The sequence below is a fragment of the Lepidochelys olivacea genome, assembly GCF_965140295.1.
Source record: "Lepidochelys olivacea isolate rLepOli2 genome assembly, chromosome: 3".
NCBI lineage: Eukaryota > Metazoa > Chordata > Testudines > Cheloniidae > Lepidochelys > Lepidochelys olivacea.
The window spans coordinates 167,316,458-167,334,580 of record NC_140413.1 but is presented as its reverse complement, the minus strand read 5'-3'; the positions used below and the strand labels follow the sequence as shown (position 1 = coordinate 167,334,580).

Sequence of the window (18,123 nt, the reverse complement as noted above, 5' to 3'; positions counted from 1 at the left end):
ACATGAGGCTGTTTGGGGAGGCACAGCCTACCCCTGCCTATAATACCCGCTGCCCATGCAGGCAGTGCAGAGGCTGCCCCCACCCCCCCACCAGAGAACTGCATAGCAAACAGCTCAGCTGCTAGGCTCTCGTCCTGGGAGAGGATTGGGGCTGCTGAGGGTGGTGAGGCTTTAGAGTGTGCATACGCAGTGCCCACATGGGGTTAGTTGTGCAAGCTCCTGTTGGCATGAGACGTGGCGCATCCACGGTAACTTTTTCTTTGAGAATCCCGATCTCTGAAGAGGAGACTTTGTGAACACAGTGAGCTGGAGCCTGCAGCACCCCTTGGGACGGGAGTTTAAATCTGTGACTCCACTGGCAGGTAGCTCTCAACTTAGATGACGCTGCAGCAGGAGATACGAATGCTTACTTGAAAACGTACCAGCTTTTCCTGATCAAAGCAGAACTGTTGTCTTTTTAATAATAATAGTTTATCACTGGCATTTGTTTTTAAATCAAAATGTCATGCACATCTGTGGTGGTCTGAATTAATAACATATTCTGTTAATGTTGGTAAAATTTGTATTACAGTAGCACCTAGAGTCCCTATGCCCTGTATAAGCATGCAGTGAGAAACAGTCCCTTCTCCATCGAGATTAGTCTAAGGCTCAGATTCTGATGCCCTTATCCAGGCTGGGTAGATCCTTTCTCCTCGAGTAGTCTCATTGGTTTCCGCTGGTGCATGGTACTACTGAATGTGAGGGAGGGGCTCAGAATCTGCCCCTAAGTAAAGAAAATAGCAAAAGCCATTGCTTGAAGGTGACCCTTCTGAGACATCTGGGTTCTCCCATACATCTGCTGCCACTCAGTCCTGGCTGCCCGTACATTGGGGCCTGTTTTTTACCCCCTCCACTGTAAACTAGTGATTCTATTGGAATCAGTGGAGTTACATCCACGTGAATGTGGTTTGAGAGGCGAATTGGGCCCAATAAGACCAGAGGGGTTTGGCCCCCAATAAGGTAAGAGGAACCTTTAATTTTTGTTGACTATTTTGACCAAAAGGACTGAAAGTTTTTTCTATCCTAGGTTAATGGAGACGGCTAGAGAAATGACCAGGGAATCCTTACCTATCAAATGCCTTGAAGCAGTTATCCTGGGGATGTATCCTTTTCTCCATGTGCAGTTTGTTCCAATGGGGGTAACCACTTAAAAATAATACTAGTTAATGTATCCGCACTTTAGGGATGCGGGATGACAACCTCAGTGGAAGGTGAGTTAAGGGGGCTCCATGTGTCTAAGTGATTTTCAGTGATTGATTGAATAAAGGAATCCTCCTTATTAGGAACTCAGCGTGGTACTAGGGCCTGAACTTCTAGTGTCAATCAGCATAATCCTATTAAAGTCAACTCCATTGACTTTGACATCTGTTTACACCATCTAAGGATCTGACCCTAAATGCCTAGATAAATAGCTGTCTAGTTCAGCTCTTAAATTCTTCCATCGCCATCCTGGGCAAATTATTAACGGCCTGTTAACTGAGTTTGAAATTCAGGTCTGTACTATCTAGGTTTCTATAACACATGCCCAACACAGTACTATCTGAGTCTTGCTGCCTTTTGTCTCTGATCCCCTGTAATTGTGCTGTGTACAGAACTAAGCATGTGCATGTTGTAATGTAGCCAAACCTTTAAACCACTGTAAAGTAACACTCTGGTTCTTATTCAAACCCAGAAAAGCAAAGGATGTTCAGCTTTCAGGGTGAGACTCTCTTCCTTGTGAATTAACCTGTTTTGTCCCAAGGTACCGTCGTAGCACAAGATTGGGCTGCATGTGCTGCTGCCTACCATGTGTGTTCTGATCCTGCTCCCAGGGAAGTTCAGTGACTGAGCATTGAGGGCCCTAAATGCAAAAGGGTAGGGCTGTCAAGTGATTAAAAAAATTAATCGCGCGATTAAAAAAATTAATCCATAATAGAATACCATTTTATTTAAATATTTGTGGATGTTTTATAAATTTTAAAATATATTGATTTCAGTTACAACACAGAATACAAAATGTACGGTGCTCACTTTATATCTATTTTTGATTACAAATATTTGCACTGTAAAAAACACAAGCAATAGTGTTTTTCAATTCACTGCATACAAGTACTGTAGTGCAATAACTTTATCATGAAAGTTGAACTTACAAATGTACAATTATGTACAAAAAAATAACTGCATTCAAAAATAAAACAATGTAAAAGTTTAGAGCCTACAAGTCCACTCAGTCCTATTTCTTGTTCAGCCAATGAAGTTTGTTTACATTTGCAGGAAATAATGCTGCCTGCTTCTTATTCACAATGTCACCTGAGAATAAGAACAGGCATTTGCGTGGTACCTTTGCAGCCGGAGTCACAAGGTATTTACATGCCAGATGCATGAAAGATTAATATGTCCCTTCATTCTTCATCCACCATTCCCGAGGACATGCGTACCTGCTGATGGCAGGTTCTGCTCAATAACAGTCCAAAGCAGAGCAGACTGATGCATGTTCATTTTCAAAATCTGAGTCAGATGCCACCAGCAGAAGGCTGATTTTGTTTTTTTGGTGATTTGGGTTCTGTAGTTTCTGCATCGGAGTGTTGCTCTTTTAAGACTTTTGAAAGCATGCTCCACACTTCATCCCTCTCAGATTTTGGTAGGCACTTCAGATTCTTAAACCTTGGATCAAGTATTGTAGCTATCTTTAGAAATTTCACATTGATAGCTTCTTTGCGTTTTGTCGGATCTGCAGTGAAAGTGTTCTTAAAATGAACAACATGTGCTGGGTCATCATCCGAGACTGCTATAACATGAAATATATGGCTGAATGCAGGTAAAACAGAGCTGGAGACCTACAATTCTCCCCACAAGGAGTTCAGTCACAAATTTAATTAACGCATTTTTTTAACGAGTGTCATCAGCATGGAAGCATGTTCTCTAGAATGATGGCCGAAGCATGAAGGGGCATACAAATGTTTATCATATCTGGCATGTAAATACCTTGCAATGCTGGCTACAAAAATCCCTGATGTCACCAGAAAGCGAGATTGTAAATAAGAAGTGGACAGAATTATCTCCCAAAAATGTAAACAAACTTGTTTGTCTTAGCGATTGGCTGAACAAGAAGTAGGACTGAGTGGACGTGTAGGCTCTAAAGTTTTGCATTGTTTTGATTTTGAGTGCAGTTATGTAACAAAAAAAATCTACATTGTTAAGTTGCATTTTCACAATAAAGAGGTGGAACTACAGTATTTGTATGAGGTGAATTGAAAAATACTATTTGTTTTGATTATCATTTTACAATGCAAATATTTGTAATAAAAATAATAATATAAAGTGAGCACTGTACACTTTGTATTCTGTGTAATAGAAATCAATATATTTGAAAATGTAGAACAACATCCAAAAATATGTATTAAATTTCAGTTGGTATTCTGTTGTTTAACAGTGAGATTAAAACTGCGATTAATCACGATTAATTTTTTTGAGTTAATTGCGTGAGTTAACTGTGATTAATCAACAGCCCTACAAAAGGGTGAGGTAAGATCTCGTGCTTTCTCCAGGAGAACTGTTTCATGACATTCGAAATGCTGATTCCATCAACTTTCCTTCTCTCATCTACCTTCCCCACGACAAAAATAGAAGCTTCGTCTAGTGTCTTCCATGCAAACTGTCTGAATGAGGGCCAGGATCTGCTCCCAGTCAGACCCAAACAGCCCCATTGAAACTGGGAATAGATTCAGGGCCAGAATCTTTACAACTTGATCTTCATTTGCAAAGATGTCTTTTAGAATACTGGTGCTACAACTGAAAGGAACCACAGTCAACCCTCTCCTTTGGATGGAGCTGACTTTGCCTGGCTAGTGGCTGTTGCGTCAGTGAAGTCCATGAGTGGTCCCTCAAGTCTACAATGCATTTGTGCTTGGTTAAAATGATAGAAAAGGGAAAAGAGACATTGGGTTTAATTCTGATCTCATTTGTGCCTGCTTTACATCCATTTAACTCCGCTGACTTGAATGGTGTTGAATTTATACCTATAGGAAAGTTCAGAATCAGGACTTCAGATGTTCGTTATCTCTTGCCTGATGGTTTCTGCCCTCTTGGACGTGAACAACCTTTCCGACAGGTTTTAAATAGGGGTGGGGAAGTGGCTCATTTGGGTTTTCCTGGAATGTTATTAAAGCCTCAGGGAGCCATCTGTGGGACGAAAATAACATAATTTCTGATCATCTGATAGTATTTCACTTTCTGGATGGTAGAAGTAGGAGGGAAGATCAGATCTTATATTATTTTGGGCCCATAAAAGTAGAGAGACAATCCCCACACCTAAAACTTCCCCACCCTCCCAATGAAAATCAAAAGGACAGCAGCTAGTACAGTGACTATGCAGGTCTGGGAATCCTATGCACACTTGTAGTGTCAAGCTGTGAGTGCCAAAGACTGACTCCAGGAACAAAAGAGATGATCTGTGATGCCTGTAATCATGGTGTTCTGTCATATGCCATCCTATTTATATACACATAAAGAGATGGGAATGTACTTGCATACATACAGAATGCTTATAGGCATGTCACCTAAATATGATGTTGCTAGGCCTAGTAGAAAAGTTTCTGCTGAAACTTTTTTGTCAGAAAATTTGGTTTTCAAGGAAATGACTATTTTTGTGGGAATTGTCTGCTTCCCTTGAAAACTTTATTAATTTTTAGTCAGCAAACTGAGAGCCCCCAAATTGGAAACTTTTAGCAGTTTTTGGATAATTGTTTTGGCAATTTTCAACAGTTTTCAGTTTTGGCTGAAATTTTTTGACTTTCCTACCAAAAAAGCACAATTTTTCATGGAACATTTGACTAAAAACTGCTTTCCTGTTAGTTTCCCTAGACAACCCCACCCATTTTCCAGCCACCGGGCATTGCTGCCAGGGAGGGGATGGAACCTCCTGTAGGAGCTCCTTCCTCGTGTAGACTTTGAACCCCCAGGAACTAGTAGCTGGTCCAGGTGTCATGTGCATGGCTACATGTTCAAAACTCACCATCAAAATTTCTTGTGCAAAGTGTGATGCCCCCAGGGCCTGTTTGTGAATGTAGTTGCTGGGTGCTGTGTAGGAGGCATGCTGAGCGAGCCGGAAATGTGCCGGGAGGGCTCAGGCTCGTTTGCCCCCGAGCCTGGGCGGGGAGTGGAAGCTGCCTTCTGGCCAGGCTCTCTCAGGCAGCTGCCAGCCTGTCACTCTGCAGAGTAGCGTCCCAGCGGCCGGAAGGGCCTAGTCCTGCCCTTTCTAGGTCCTGCTCCTGGTCCCCCAGCCCCTTTCACTCCCTGGCATCTGGGGATGTCCCCCTGATGTGTCGCCCAGCCCTGCCCTTGCTCCGCCTCTTCCTGCCCCCTGCTCCTCTCCCTCTCCCCCAGTGCCTCCTGCACGCCTCTGAACAGCTGATCCTCAGTGGGCAGGAGGCGATGGAGGGGGAGGAGTTGATTGGTGGGAGGTGCTGGGGGAGGGGAAGCAGGGGCCCGCCGGTGAGTGCTGAGCACCCACAATTTTTTTTCTGTGGGTGTTCCAGTCTTAGAGCATGCACAGAGTCAGTGCCTATGGCTGGGAATGTATTTCTGTAAAGGGACTTGGCAAGGATGGTCTGAAGGTCCTTTCGTGACAAGCACCGGGGACCTGATCCAAAGTCCACTGACGTCAAAGGAAGTCTTTTCATGGACTTCATTGGGCTTTAGATCAGGCCCGTGGTATATTTTAGCAGTTTTGTCATAATCTGTGGATTGCCCCCAGACACTGTCCTCTCTGTGCAGGCAGCAGTGAGCGTGAGCATCTGTGGCTAGATTTCCAGTTAGGAGAAATTATTTGTCATTCTCTCCCCCCTCCGTCTCCCGAATGTCAAGATGATCTTTTCAAACGTGTCTGAGCCATGCATCCCTGAATTTTGCGTTGCCCTCCGGTTCCCTTCTCTGCCTGTGGAAATAAGATACTGGTTATAATAACTTCTGTGTGCTGACAAGCTTCCCCGTTGCTTGGCTACCAAAAAGGGCATAGACCAACACAGCAGCCCTCTGTGGGAGTCTTTAAGCTGAGACCTCCTAGCGCAGAGCAGATTAGGGAGATGTCACTTTAATCAGGCTGCTTGCCAGCTTGTGCCATCAGCTTTTACTGAGACTTTTTTTAACCACTTGTGCAATCCTTCTTCGTGTCGAATTAGGTTTTACATAACGTCCTTTCGCACTAGACACATCCCAGAACATTTGGACACGGGAGGAGTTAGATACTGATACTGGTACTGCGGTGCCTGCATATACAGAGAGAGCAGCTCTTCTGTGCTTAGCAGAGGCTCTCCCACATCCATGGCTATTCGATTCCTAGCAAATAGAGCTGGGGAGGACCTATATAGGTCTCCTTGTCTATGCATCTATCTAACCGAACTACCTGCTTAATTGAGCCCATCTAACTATCTGCTTCCATGGCCTCACCCCGTCATCACAGGCCCAGCTGTGCAGGAATGAGCCCCCTAATGCGTTCTCTGTGCATTGTTCAGTCCAGGTTTAAATCCATCGAACAATGGAACTTCCACCCCATCCACTGCGAGACAGCATTAGAACTAGTTCTGTTCAAGGATGGGAATAATGGCGAAGGAGTCAAAGCTAACCAGAAAGTGCCATGGGAACCTTTTCCACCCCAAATTTGTCTTATTAAAACAGGTGAAGGTAAGAAATCATAAGCGGGGGGAGGGCAGGTCACCTAGGAGGAAAATCTTATGTGCAATACGGAGGATCAGATCCTCAATTGGTATAAATCAGCTTATATAATCACTGACTTCAAAGCACCTACCTCAATTTACACCAGTTGAGGATCTGGCTGAGAGAGTATATTTAAAGAAAAAGCAAAGCATTTGTACAGGGAAAAGAGACCAGCATATAACTATGCTAGGAAGGTGAGAATTGAGGAGATTTAATGCCCTATTATACCTGCCATTTATTTGATTAATGGATACCAGTTTCAAAGACACCTGCCACAGCTACCATCCTGGATCCCTGTGTTTCCACCTGTCCTGCAAAGGATTTTGTGGCCTGCAGGGTGAATCCCATTGATTATCACTGAGTTCTGTAAGAAAGATACTCCCTTACTGCAGGAAAACTGGACTGTTGAAAGAGTTCTACTTAATAGCTAGAAGCACTCGGACAGCTAATAATAAATGCTGTGAAAAGGAGCAAGAGGAATCTCTATCAATGGGCCATCTATGTAACTGAAAACTCCTGGGAATCTTTAATTCTAGTTGGACTCTGAAGGTTGGCACTCTAGGAAGGGCAACATTGGCATGGCAGGTTTGAGAGGAGAGGCCCACCCATCTTCTCCCCTTCCACTATCTCAAGCCCTGGCTGTATTCCTTGGGAGCCATAGCTGTCATACACAGAGGTTCTCATTAGAGAAGGACTGCGCCAAAACTCTGGATCCAAATACTTGGAGATCAGGTCCAGATGTGAATAATGAACTAGACCAAATCCCTGGATCTAAACATCCTTGGACTCTGGGGAACTTGGATCTGAATCCACATTAAGTTGCTTGGGGCCTCTCTGATTATGTACAGCTGGCCCTGTGAGGCCCTCTGCCTCTCTGATATTGCTAGCAGTTTCATGATGCTTTTGCAAGTAGCTTATCCATTTTTGCTGAAGTCTTAAACCTTCTCTGACAAACGTGTCAAGGGTGGGAGGTTTATTTCCCCCTCTGCCGCCTTGTTCCAAGTTAGCAGCCTCACTCTTGTCAATCTAAATAAAGCCGCTTCCCATTTTGTCTGCTCTTACCCCTCAGCTTTTCTAACTAAGGATGAGTGCAGTGCCTTGTGACATCTCCTCCTCCACAGCAGTGAGCACTCCAGGGGCCTTATGTGCAGCTCCCCTGGCCTGGGGCAAGGGCAAGAAAAGAGGGTATATGAGAGTCCTGTGTACTCCAAGGCCAGCTGGTCCTAAATTCAGCAGTGACCCTGGAGTCTGGGTGCTAGGGTGTGTCAGGCTGGAGATATGTAAAATGATGGAGGATTTTAGTGAATTAGTTGTGAAAATGAATAGCACAATCAGTACAGCAGGGGCTTGCAAGTTATCTGAAGTAAATTCAATGTGATGCTCTCTCTGCTATTTCAGTTTTCATTCAATAGGACACAGATGTTTGTACTGAAAACACATAACTGCATGTAAGAGCAAATGTGGATATTCTGGCCATAGGCACCGACTCCACGGGTGCGCCGGAGCTGGAGCACCCATGGGAAAAAAAATAGTGGGTGCTCAGCATTCACCAGCCACAGCTGTTTGGTGGAACCCCGATTGGCAGCGCCCCCAATTAGTGGATTGGGGCACCGCCAAACAGCTGTTTGGAAGCTCGAGGAAGAGCTTGTCGGAGGGCGGAGACTAGCGAGTGGAGTGCAAGTGGGGGCCTCTGGGAGGGGGAAGAGTGAGGGAGGGAAGAGGTGGAGTGAGAGCGGGGCCTCAGGAGGGGGTGGAGAGAGGGCGGGGCCTTAGGGAGAGGGTGGAGGGGGGGCTGGAAGAGCCAGAGCGAGGGTGGGGCCTTGGGGGAAGGGGCGGGGCCTCAGGGCGGAACAGGGATAGAGCACCCCTAGGGAAAACTAAAAGTCATCGCCTATGATCCTGTCCGCTGAGGAAGGAGATGTTATGGCTTTTGGTACCTGGGAAGGTGCTGTAGATAATTTGGGGTCTGAGATAAGTGCACCGAACTGAATTTTTCTGATAAAATCACCATCAGTGAAATATTTAACAATACTGGCATTTAAACTGTTGTCCTTAGTTTCTAGAGCTAATACTTGAGCTGAATGGAACAATTCACACCTTTCAGAGCTACTGTTTCAAGCTGGCTGCAGATTTAGGAAGACATTGTTGCACTTATTTATGCTCAGATTCTTATTTTCAGGCTTTTCCTGTCAACTATAAGGACACAGTTTAGTACTGCCCCCCACATCCCCCGCTGTGAAAGCATAGATTCTGGAACTTGGATCTGGATCTGATATTTTTGGTGTCTTGAACCCTATGTTTACGCTGGGTTGAACCCAAAACCCAAAACTAAACACTTCCCAAGCTTTGAGAGAAACTCAGGTTCAGGTCTGAACTTTGCAGCTGGGCCATTTTGCTTGAAACAGACTCTATGGAAAGATTTGTCTCTACAGAAGTTACTCCTTTGTGCAGTTCCTTCATAGTCAGCTGGAAAGTCCTGGCCCTCCGATAAAGTGAATTTAACTTGCCGAGCATCTCATATCCATTTTACTGTATAAATACTTTAATGCCAGCCGTTACCCTAGCATGGTTAAGGCCAAACAAGGTCAGTCCCCTGTTGTTGTCCATATTTCCTCTCCATGGGAAAAATTCTCAAGTCCTTATTCAAGGAAAATCCCATGCAGGGAACTGACATCCGGGCAACCTTCCCTTCATGGAGCTTGCCCTGGATCATTCCTTTGGTAGGGTGTGTGTGTGAGACTTGGCTCTCAAAGCCCGCAAGTATATAGTGGCCCTTGGCATATCTCTGTGGTCTCTCTTGGGGCCCCTCCAGCTCCTAGCAGTTAGCTCCAGAGGAGAATTCCCTGCTGGCTCTGTAGCTGTCCCTGGTTGGAGGGAGGGCTTCATGCTGCAGAAGGGGAAAGTGCTTAAGTTAATACCGATAGAGCCAGTAGATAGTGAGCCCAGCAAGCTGAGAGGAAATAATGCTACAGAGAGCATCCTCTCCCACAGCAGTGAATCGCAACCTCTGTAGATGCCTGGTGGAGGAGCTTCCTGAAGGTCCAGGAAATGGAGTATGATTCACTGAAGGCAGCAATCCTGTCTGCCCACCTCTGTTCTTCCCCAGGACTGCCAGGTGTTTGTTCCCCTCTCTCTCAGACTGGCAGAGGGGGCAGTTTATGCCTCAGTCTTTATTCAGTCCAAGCTCCCATCAAAGTCAACAGGAGTTTGGCCTGGGTACGAACTGGTTAAGGCCTTCGGGCCTTGGCCCAGTCCTACATGCTCTGTATTGTTGGCTCTGTGTAAATTTACTTTTGGGCAGTAAATTGAGCTCATCTCCCCATGGAAAGCCAGCTGCTGTCACATAGATATTGCCAGCTGCAAGTGCCCATTCCAGAAACTTTGTTGTTGATGTACACAGCCCAGAGACAGCTTGACTTTGATGCTGGAGTTGAGCCCACGCTGCTGGCACTTAGAAAAATTGTGTTCAGATTAACAAACTGAGGACAGTCGACCTGGAAGTCACTGCTGAAGAATAAATAAGGAATGTCAAGGAGGGTGGCTTAAAGTCTGTCTTCTGACCTGGCAGTAGGGAGGGAAGGTACTTTATTCCTGCTAGGACTCTTGTGAACATGGCATTGTGTTCCAATTCTGACTTTTAAAGCTGTTGTCGCATCCGTGGTGCATGGAAGTGTTGGTAAAAATTGATGGCTACAATCTCTTTCTACTGCAAATGTGTGAAAACAGGTATGTGACACCTGGATTTTTAATTTACAACTGGCTGGGATCTAGCAGCCTGAGTACTTCCGTCTAATTTAAAAGCCATGATCATGCTGTCCGTGAAATATCATGACTGTTCCATTGATAATGAAATAGGTTTGGAATGCAATGTCAATGACATGCTTTCAAATGGACTTAGGGTGACCAGACCTCCCAATATTAGGGTCTTTGTCTTATATACACAACTTTACCCCTCTCCCATCCCCACCCGAGAAAAAGGTGTCCTGATTTTTCACACTTGCTGTCTAGTCACCCTACATGGACTCAAGTGTCAATGCAAGATGTGATCAATCCAACTTAAAGACTAGACCTGATTCTCATCTCACTTACACTGATGTGAGCCAATGTAACTTCACTGACCAATTAAATTGCGGCTTCTGAGACCTTCTGGTAGAAGCATGTGTATATGGGCAGGTGGCCATGGAGGCTTTGTGTGGACTTAGTAGAGAGCTACTCAGAGTGAAACAGGGTTAAAACCCTTTTATAATGAAAGGAACAATTGTGGCAGATTAGTGCAACACCTGAAAGTTTAATAGGTGCTAACAAAAGGCATTGATCTCGTCCAGGGATCGGCAACCTTTCAGAAGTGGTGTGCCGAGTCTTCATTTATTCACTTTAAGGTTTCGTGTGCCAGTAATGCATTTTAACATTTTTAGAAGGTCTCTCTCTATAAGTCTATATATTATATAACTAAACTATTGTCGTGTGTAAAGTAAACAAGGTTTTCAAAATGTTTAAGAACTTTGTTTAAAATTAAATTAAAATGCTGATCTTATGCCGCTCAGCACGCTGCCAGCCTGGGGTTCCATTCGCCTAGCCAGCAGCAGGCTGAGTGGAGCCTGCGGCCGGGATCCCGGCTGGCAAAGGGCCGGCAGTCAGAACCCCAGACCGGCAGCAGACTGAGCGGGGCCGGTGGCCGGGACACCTGACTCAGCCCACTGGCTCAGCCCACTGCCAGTTTGGGGTTCTGTCCACCGGCTCCTGCCAGCCAGGGTCCCGGCTGCCGGCCCCTCTCAGCCCGCTGCCAGTCTGGGATTTCATAGAGTGGGTACCTACCTTCTCCCTGGTTCTAGCCCATTCTCTTCCTCTCTCTCTGCACTGAGCTGAGGGTGGGAGTGTACTGAGGGTGGGAGTGCTGGGGGTGAAGGAGCAGGCTGGGGGTTGGGATATAGGGTCTGGCCAGGAGCTAGAATGAGGGAGGGGACTCAGGGTTGGGCAGGAGGTTTGGGTGTGGAGCGCTTACCTGGGAAGCTCCCATTTGGTGTGAGGGGTGCAGGTGGGAATGTGGGGGGTGTGTGTGCAGGAGCTCCCGTTCGGTGCTCAGGGTTGGGGTGGGAATATGGGGGGTGCAAGAGTCCGGGTATGCAGTGGGGGGGGGGCTGAGGGTGTGTGAGGAGGGTGCAGAAGTCAGGGCAGAGGGCTGGGGGCAGGTATGGGGGGTGCTGGAGTCAGGGCTGGGGTCATGGGGGGGTACTGAAGTCAGGGCTGGGGTCGTGGGGGGATGCAGGGGTCAGGGCAGGAGGCTGGGTGTGTGTGAGGGGGGTGCAGGGGTCAGGGCAGGAGGCTGGGGGTGTGTGAGGGAGGTGCAGGGGTCAGTGCAGAGGGCTGGGGGTGTGGGCTAGGGTCCTGGGGTTGCTCCCAGCCCCCTGCCCAGAGTGGCTCACGGCAGGGGGCTGGAGGGGATATGCCCTGATTCCACCCCCCTTCCCCAAGGCCCTGTCCCCACCTCTTCTCCGCCTCCTCCCCAGAGCGAGTGCTGCGGCTCGCTTCTCCCCCTCCCCCGCAAAGGCCGTCAGCTGATCGGTGGCAGGGAGAGGAGGAGGGGCAGGAACGCAGCACGCTGGGGGAAGAGGCGGGGGTGAGGGGAGCTTGTCTGCCCTGCAGCAGCAGCCAGCAGGACCAAGCTTCTTCACCCTGCCACTGCGGGGGGAGGCGGAGAAGAGCGGGCCGGGGCGGGCAGGATCTTTAATGGCACGCTGCTGCCTGCCAGGGTCCCAGCCTGGGTTCGGCAGCAGGCTGAGCGGGGCCGGCTGCCGGGACCCGGCAGGCAGCAGCGTGCCATTAAAAATCGGCTCGCTTGCCGTCTTTGGCATGCGTGCCGTCGGTTGCCAACCCCTGGTCTAGTTGGTTATGTAGAATAATAAATACAATAGGCCTTTTCATTGGTGTTATTTCTCATTTACACCAATGTGAGAGGAAAATCAGGCAAGACTCAGAGTTCAGAGGTCTTCCAATTTTGTGTTCCAATTCAGGTCAGTTACAGAGAGAATCCCAGATTATGAAGTTTGGATCTGGATCTGAATTTTCCCAAGGATCAGGGTAGCAGGGGGGGTTCAGAGCAGGATTTGGGGTTTGGGCTCATCTCTAGTGTTTGCTACCGTTAAAGCAAAGGAGACTTAAATATGAATAGCTGAAAAGAAAGAAAATGTTTATTTTATACAGGCCATTAACTTTTATTTTTGAATTTATTAAAATACTTCTCAATGGAGCTATGCCAGTTTATACCAACTGGGAATCTGGCCCATCCTCAAAGCCCCTAAAGCTTTGGTCTGATTCTCCTCTCACTGATTTTAGTCTGGTGCATGTCCATTGATTTCAACCACCTTGTGTATCTGAGAGATCACAACCAGGCCCTTTAACTAAGCCATTAATGTTCGCATGGGGAAACTGAGGTTAAATGACTAGTGTAAAGCCACAAAGGGAATCTGTATCAGAGCCAGGAGTAGCACTTGGGAATTCCTGCCAGGGGATTGAGGGTGGGGAATGGTGAGTCCACTCATGCTTCATTTTCCATATGTGCTCCAGTGGTGTATAGGGACAAGGAAGGAACTGCAAGTGGCCAGGGGAGAATTCCTGTGGCATAGGAGTTGTGTAGGCTGACAAATACCCTGTGGAATCTCCCACCCCTTCCCATGGCCCCTGGAGTAGGAGACGTGTCAGGCAAGATGAGGCAGGTTGGGAGATTAGCATACCTGAGTGCTATGGGGGATTCTGGGCAGCTGCACAGCCCATAGATAGCCCTGGGGAGACTGCGCTAATTTATAAGCAGAGCTATATCGGCCCCTGCAGTAGCCTGGAATCTAGAGGGGGTAGCCACTTTTGCTTCTTCCATCTCTGGCATGTTGTGCCTTCTGTGCTGTAGCACAGAACTGAATTCCCGATTCCCATTCCTGCAGTCAGACCCACGTCTCTCAAAAATGTGACTGTGACAGCAGTATTGGTATGTCTTGGCCTTCTGTTTGCTGCAGCACAGCTCTACTTGTGGGGGGACTAGAAAGGAGATCATGACACCCAGCCAGAGGGGAAGATCTAAGTTGCCTTTCTAACCAAGTTGCTGTGTGTTTCATTTCATCTCTATTGGAGATTCTGATTGACTTGTCGCTTAGCAGACGCATCATGCACCTAAAGGTTAATTTTCACAGCAGTTGTTTCTGTGATAGCTGCTGGTAAGTAAAGCCATTTCCTTCCTCCAAAGGCTTTTACTCCTACTTAGAGCTTAATGCAATTAAATTGCGACTTCTGAGACCTTATGGTAGAAGCGTGTGCATATGGGCAGGTGGCCATGGAGGCTTTGTGTGGACTTAGTAGAGAGCTACTCAGAGTGAAATGGGGTTAAAACCCTTTTATAATGAAGGGAACAATTGTGGCAGATCAGTGAAACACTTGAAAGTTTATTAGGTGCTAACAAAAGGCATTGGTCTAGTCGGTTACATAGAATAATAAATACAATAGGCCGTTAAAAGAGTATATCCACAGAAGAAAAATGATAGTAACCTGATCTTAGCATATACAGAATATTGCATTCTGTTACGAGAAGACTGAGGTCACATTTTAAATGAAGCAGTTGTAGGCGTAATTCTCCAACTGGTGTAACTGCATTGGGCCTGATTTTGATCTCTCACTGGATTTACACTCATTTAATTCCATTGACTTCAGTGAGGTTACTCCTGATTTTCACTGGTGTAATTGAGCTTACAGTCAAGACCACTGAATGCAATGGAGATACTCCTGATTTGCACCAGTGTAGCTAAGATCAGAATCTGTGTTTGTTTACTGTAATCTGGAGGTAGCAGATGGATGGAGGGATGCATATACTGCCATGGTTTATCCAGTTGCACCATGTGTTGCACTTGGATTTCTGGGCTGCTTAAATGATCTACTCTGCGGGCTTGTTCTTTTATTCTGTTTTGCAAGAAATGGATATTGGTTGGTGGCGAGAGTCCATTAATGTGCAGAAGATGTAGACCTGCCAGGCTTGCTATGTTTGTCTCTACTTCTTTTAATGTGTTTTCTCTTTATCAAATTCTTCAGTTTGATGCTCAGAAGTTAAATTTTTTTTCTTGCTCAAAAATGTTGCCTTCTTGAATGTGCTGGATTCCTGTTTAATCCTCCCCTTCAGTGGAGCGACTCTGGGTTTAATGGCTCCAGGCCTTTACCATGGTTAGGACAAGTGAGCTTTTGTCGCGTGTAGAGCCCCTCTCTTCTCACTCTTACCAAAGGGTAATGAGTTCATGTTCTGGTCTCACTGGGTAGAGGGGTGATGTAACTTGATGTAAATTGGCATAATTCTGATAAAGGCAATAGAACTATGCTGACACCAGCAGAGGATCTGGCCGATTGCTGGACAAAGACATCAATATGTTTTAACCTCTGGAGTATGGACTTTAGACCTCTGGGTCTAGATGATCCTGGAATCCTTTTCTAGTGAGTTTCAGGGATTCCAAGGCATGCTCATGCTGGAAGGAGAATAGGAAAAAATGGTGGTGGTCTCACAAAGTGAGACTTGTCCAATGCCAACTGGGTGAAACCACCTGGAGAAAAGATTTTGGAGGATGTATGAGGATCACTGGATATTCTTCTTCACACAGCTTTAGGAACTAGGGGCTGAATTTGAGTTCATGCTACTGTATTGATTTCAGTGGTGTTACACTGGCAAAAGTATATAGTATCAGTTCAAGTGAGATCAGAATCAGGACTCTGATCTTTTCTTTTCTTGTGTTGGTAAAAAGTTTTTTGTTCTCCAGTTTCTAAGCAGCTGTCAGGCACTCCTGGTATGCAGGAAGGGGGGAGGAAAACAGGCTATAGGCAGGAAGAATTTTCAGACTAATGTCCTATGCCATTTCAACTATATAATGCCTATTGTTGTGTTTGTGTTAAAGAATTTTTTTGGGGGGGGGGTGCAGGGAGAGGATGCCAAAGATCCCAGGATCAGGAATTGTATATGCAACATTTTCCTTGTTGGGTCATCCCTTGTTTTCTATACTGAGAGAGATTTTGGCCAGATCTTGAACTGCAGTCGGGGCAGTGTGGGTGAGAGTGCATGGGGATAGTCTTAAACCATCTTAGTCCCTCTGGATCCTGGGCTGATCTGCGCTAGGCCTATTCCTCTAATTCTCCCCCACAGTACAACTTAGAGCATTTTCTAAGGCCTGAAGCCTCCTCTAACTTCTTCTAGCTGTTCTAGGCCTGTTCCAGCAGCCGGGGTGTAGTCGGGCATAAGGATACCCCAACAATATACCTTTCCCATAGCCATGTCCCCTGCCTCCACTACAGAGAAGAGTTAGCAGCTTTACCTCGCCAAAGAAACCCACTGGCAGAGCAGCACAAGGCAGCTGAGGATCCAGATTCTGGCCTCTGCTCCAGCCCCTTTATGCTACTGGAGCAGCTGAGGATTCTGGAGTAATCAGCTGGCTATGGTAGGGAGGACCACAAAGGTGTGCCATGAGTGTGGACAGAGCATGTTTTGCTTCAGCGAGCTCTGGCCCTTTGACTTGAGGGGAGGCCATTTTTCTCTGAGGGCAAAGGGCCTGCTTTTCTGTTTCACATTGGCTTCACGCTGGTCTGATTCCATTGACCTTAAAGAGTGACTCTTGACTCTCACTGATGTGACTGAGAGCAGAACCAGGCCTAAAGGATCTCATTTTAGTGCTTCCCTTCTAGTCCCTCCCTCTCACCCTTCAGCAGAGATAATTTGATTGGTATGCTGCTGCTGATCATATCTGTGCCCCTTACATCTGTCCAATCTCCTTGCTGGCAAAGGATGGCTGGATTTGGCTCCCACTAGAACCAACCAGCACCAGTCTTGAGTCTGTAGGGAGCCACTCCAGAAATGATCACACGGAGGTGGCACCAGCAGGGGTTGAGGAAATGATCTAGACAACTACATGTAGCTTCCCTGTGGAGTACTGTATTATGCTGGTATAAGGCAGCTCTCTTCTGGAGACTTCTCAAGGCGTATTTGGAATGGTTGATCACCATAACATGGTCAGGTTAAAAGGTGGCTACTCCTGGTCACCTCTTTGTGCCAGTGTCTGGAGTGAATCCTTTCTTTAATCCAGCTGCTCTTGTTTCATGCATTTAATGGGATATCTGAGGACAAAAACACTCACATGGCACTGGTTGACAGAACAAAGGTGAGTTTGTAAACTGGAGGAATAAAACTCTCTTCAAATGAGACGTATGGAGTGGGATCTTTCCTAGCATCTGAAGGCTGTGGAAAACTCTGAGCAGCAGCCAGCTCCAAAATGGAACCAGAGGAAGGTTCTTTGGAGCGCAGAACTGAGGAACTCTGCATTGGTATTAATTGAAGGAACAAATGCTGGGGGCATTCACTAGTTCTTCGGCATACTGATTGGGCTTTGCCTTTTTTACAGGCGTGGTGAGGGCACTGGGAGTCAGGCCTCTTCCTGGCTCTGTTACTGACTTGGTGCATGACCTGGGGCAAATTACATAAGCTTTCTGTGCCTCATCCACCAGTAAGGAAAATGGGTATTATAACACCTACCTTGCAGGGGCATTGTGGGAGTGAATGTTTTTGTTCTGAGCCCCTAGGGTGGAAGGTGTAAGAAGACTTATAACAATATTTGCTTTACAACCTTTGTTCAGAGCTGCCTTGACACAGTGCATATCAGATACTTAACCAATGGGCAGCCTTCCGTGGAACGATTCCCAATCAGCTTTAAAACCCACTTCTCAGGAAACTATTTTCATCATGTGGTGCTTGGGATTTACTGTAATGGCCGGTATGGCTCACTGGGCATGAGCAGAAGATCAGATCTGATGGACAAACCTTTGACCTATCGAACCCTGACCGATCTTGTCTTTGAATTTGAAGATTCCTATAAAAAGTATTTACATTCAGTCAAAAAAGTAAAAATTGGATTATATGTCCCGCACGAGCCACACAGCTTTCAGCCCATTGAGTGGAAGCAGCTGGTCCTCAATGTAGCAAAGATGATGCGGACGGACATAAGGAAGGAGCTGGAGAAATATGCCAGGGATATGAGAATGAAGGTAGGTGCATGATTTCTATAATGCCTTGGGAGTCTGGGTCTGATCTCATTCACACTGGAGTAGATTGGGAGTAATTCTGTTGATGTTAATGGAGTTACACTGGAGTAAAACCAGTGTGAGATTAGAATCAGATCTGGTATCCATCTACTCTGTCCCTCTGTGTGTTTCTCCTGAACTGTGTTGCATGTTCTGTAACTTTTTATTTGTAGGATCTCTCCCTCCTCACCTGACATTTGTGGCCCAGAAGTTCTCCTAGTTATAAAGGGTGAATATCCAGTCTGCTGTTAGCAAATAGCTTGTTGAGTCTTGAGCTTGGAAGAAAGTCACTGAGCAGACCTA

The 18,123-nt window shown here is 46.3% G+C and overlaps 1 protein-coding gene across 3 annotated transcripts in view; it reads left to right on the top strand.

Annotated features, from left to right (window-relative positions):
• Positions 1-18,123, top strand: part of VASH2 (vasohibin 2) — a 71,097-nt gene that overhangs the window by 35,049 nt on the left and 17,925 nt on the right. For 2 of the 3 annotated variants that reach the window (XM_084624454.1, XM_084624453.1), the window contains exons 5-6: positions 1,067-1,141; positions 17,403-17,784. In XM_084624454.1, the coding sequence (XP_084480580.1) occupies positions 1,067-1,141; positions 17,403-17,784 (457 nt within the window). The remainder of the gene's footprint in view (positions 1-1,066; positions 1,142-17,402; positions 17,785-18,123) is intronic. The other variant, XM_084624455.1, reaches the window with a different exon arrangement.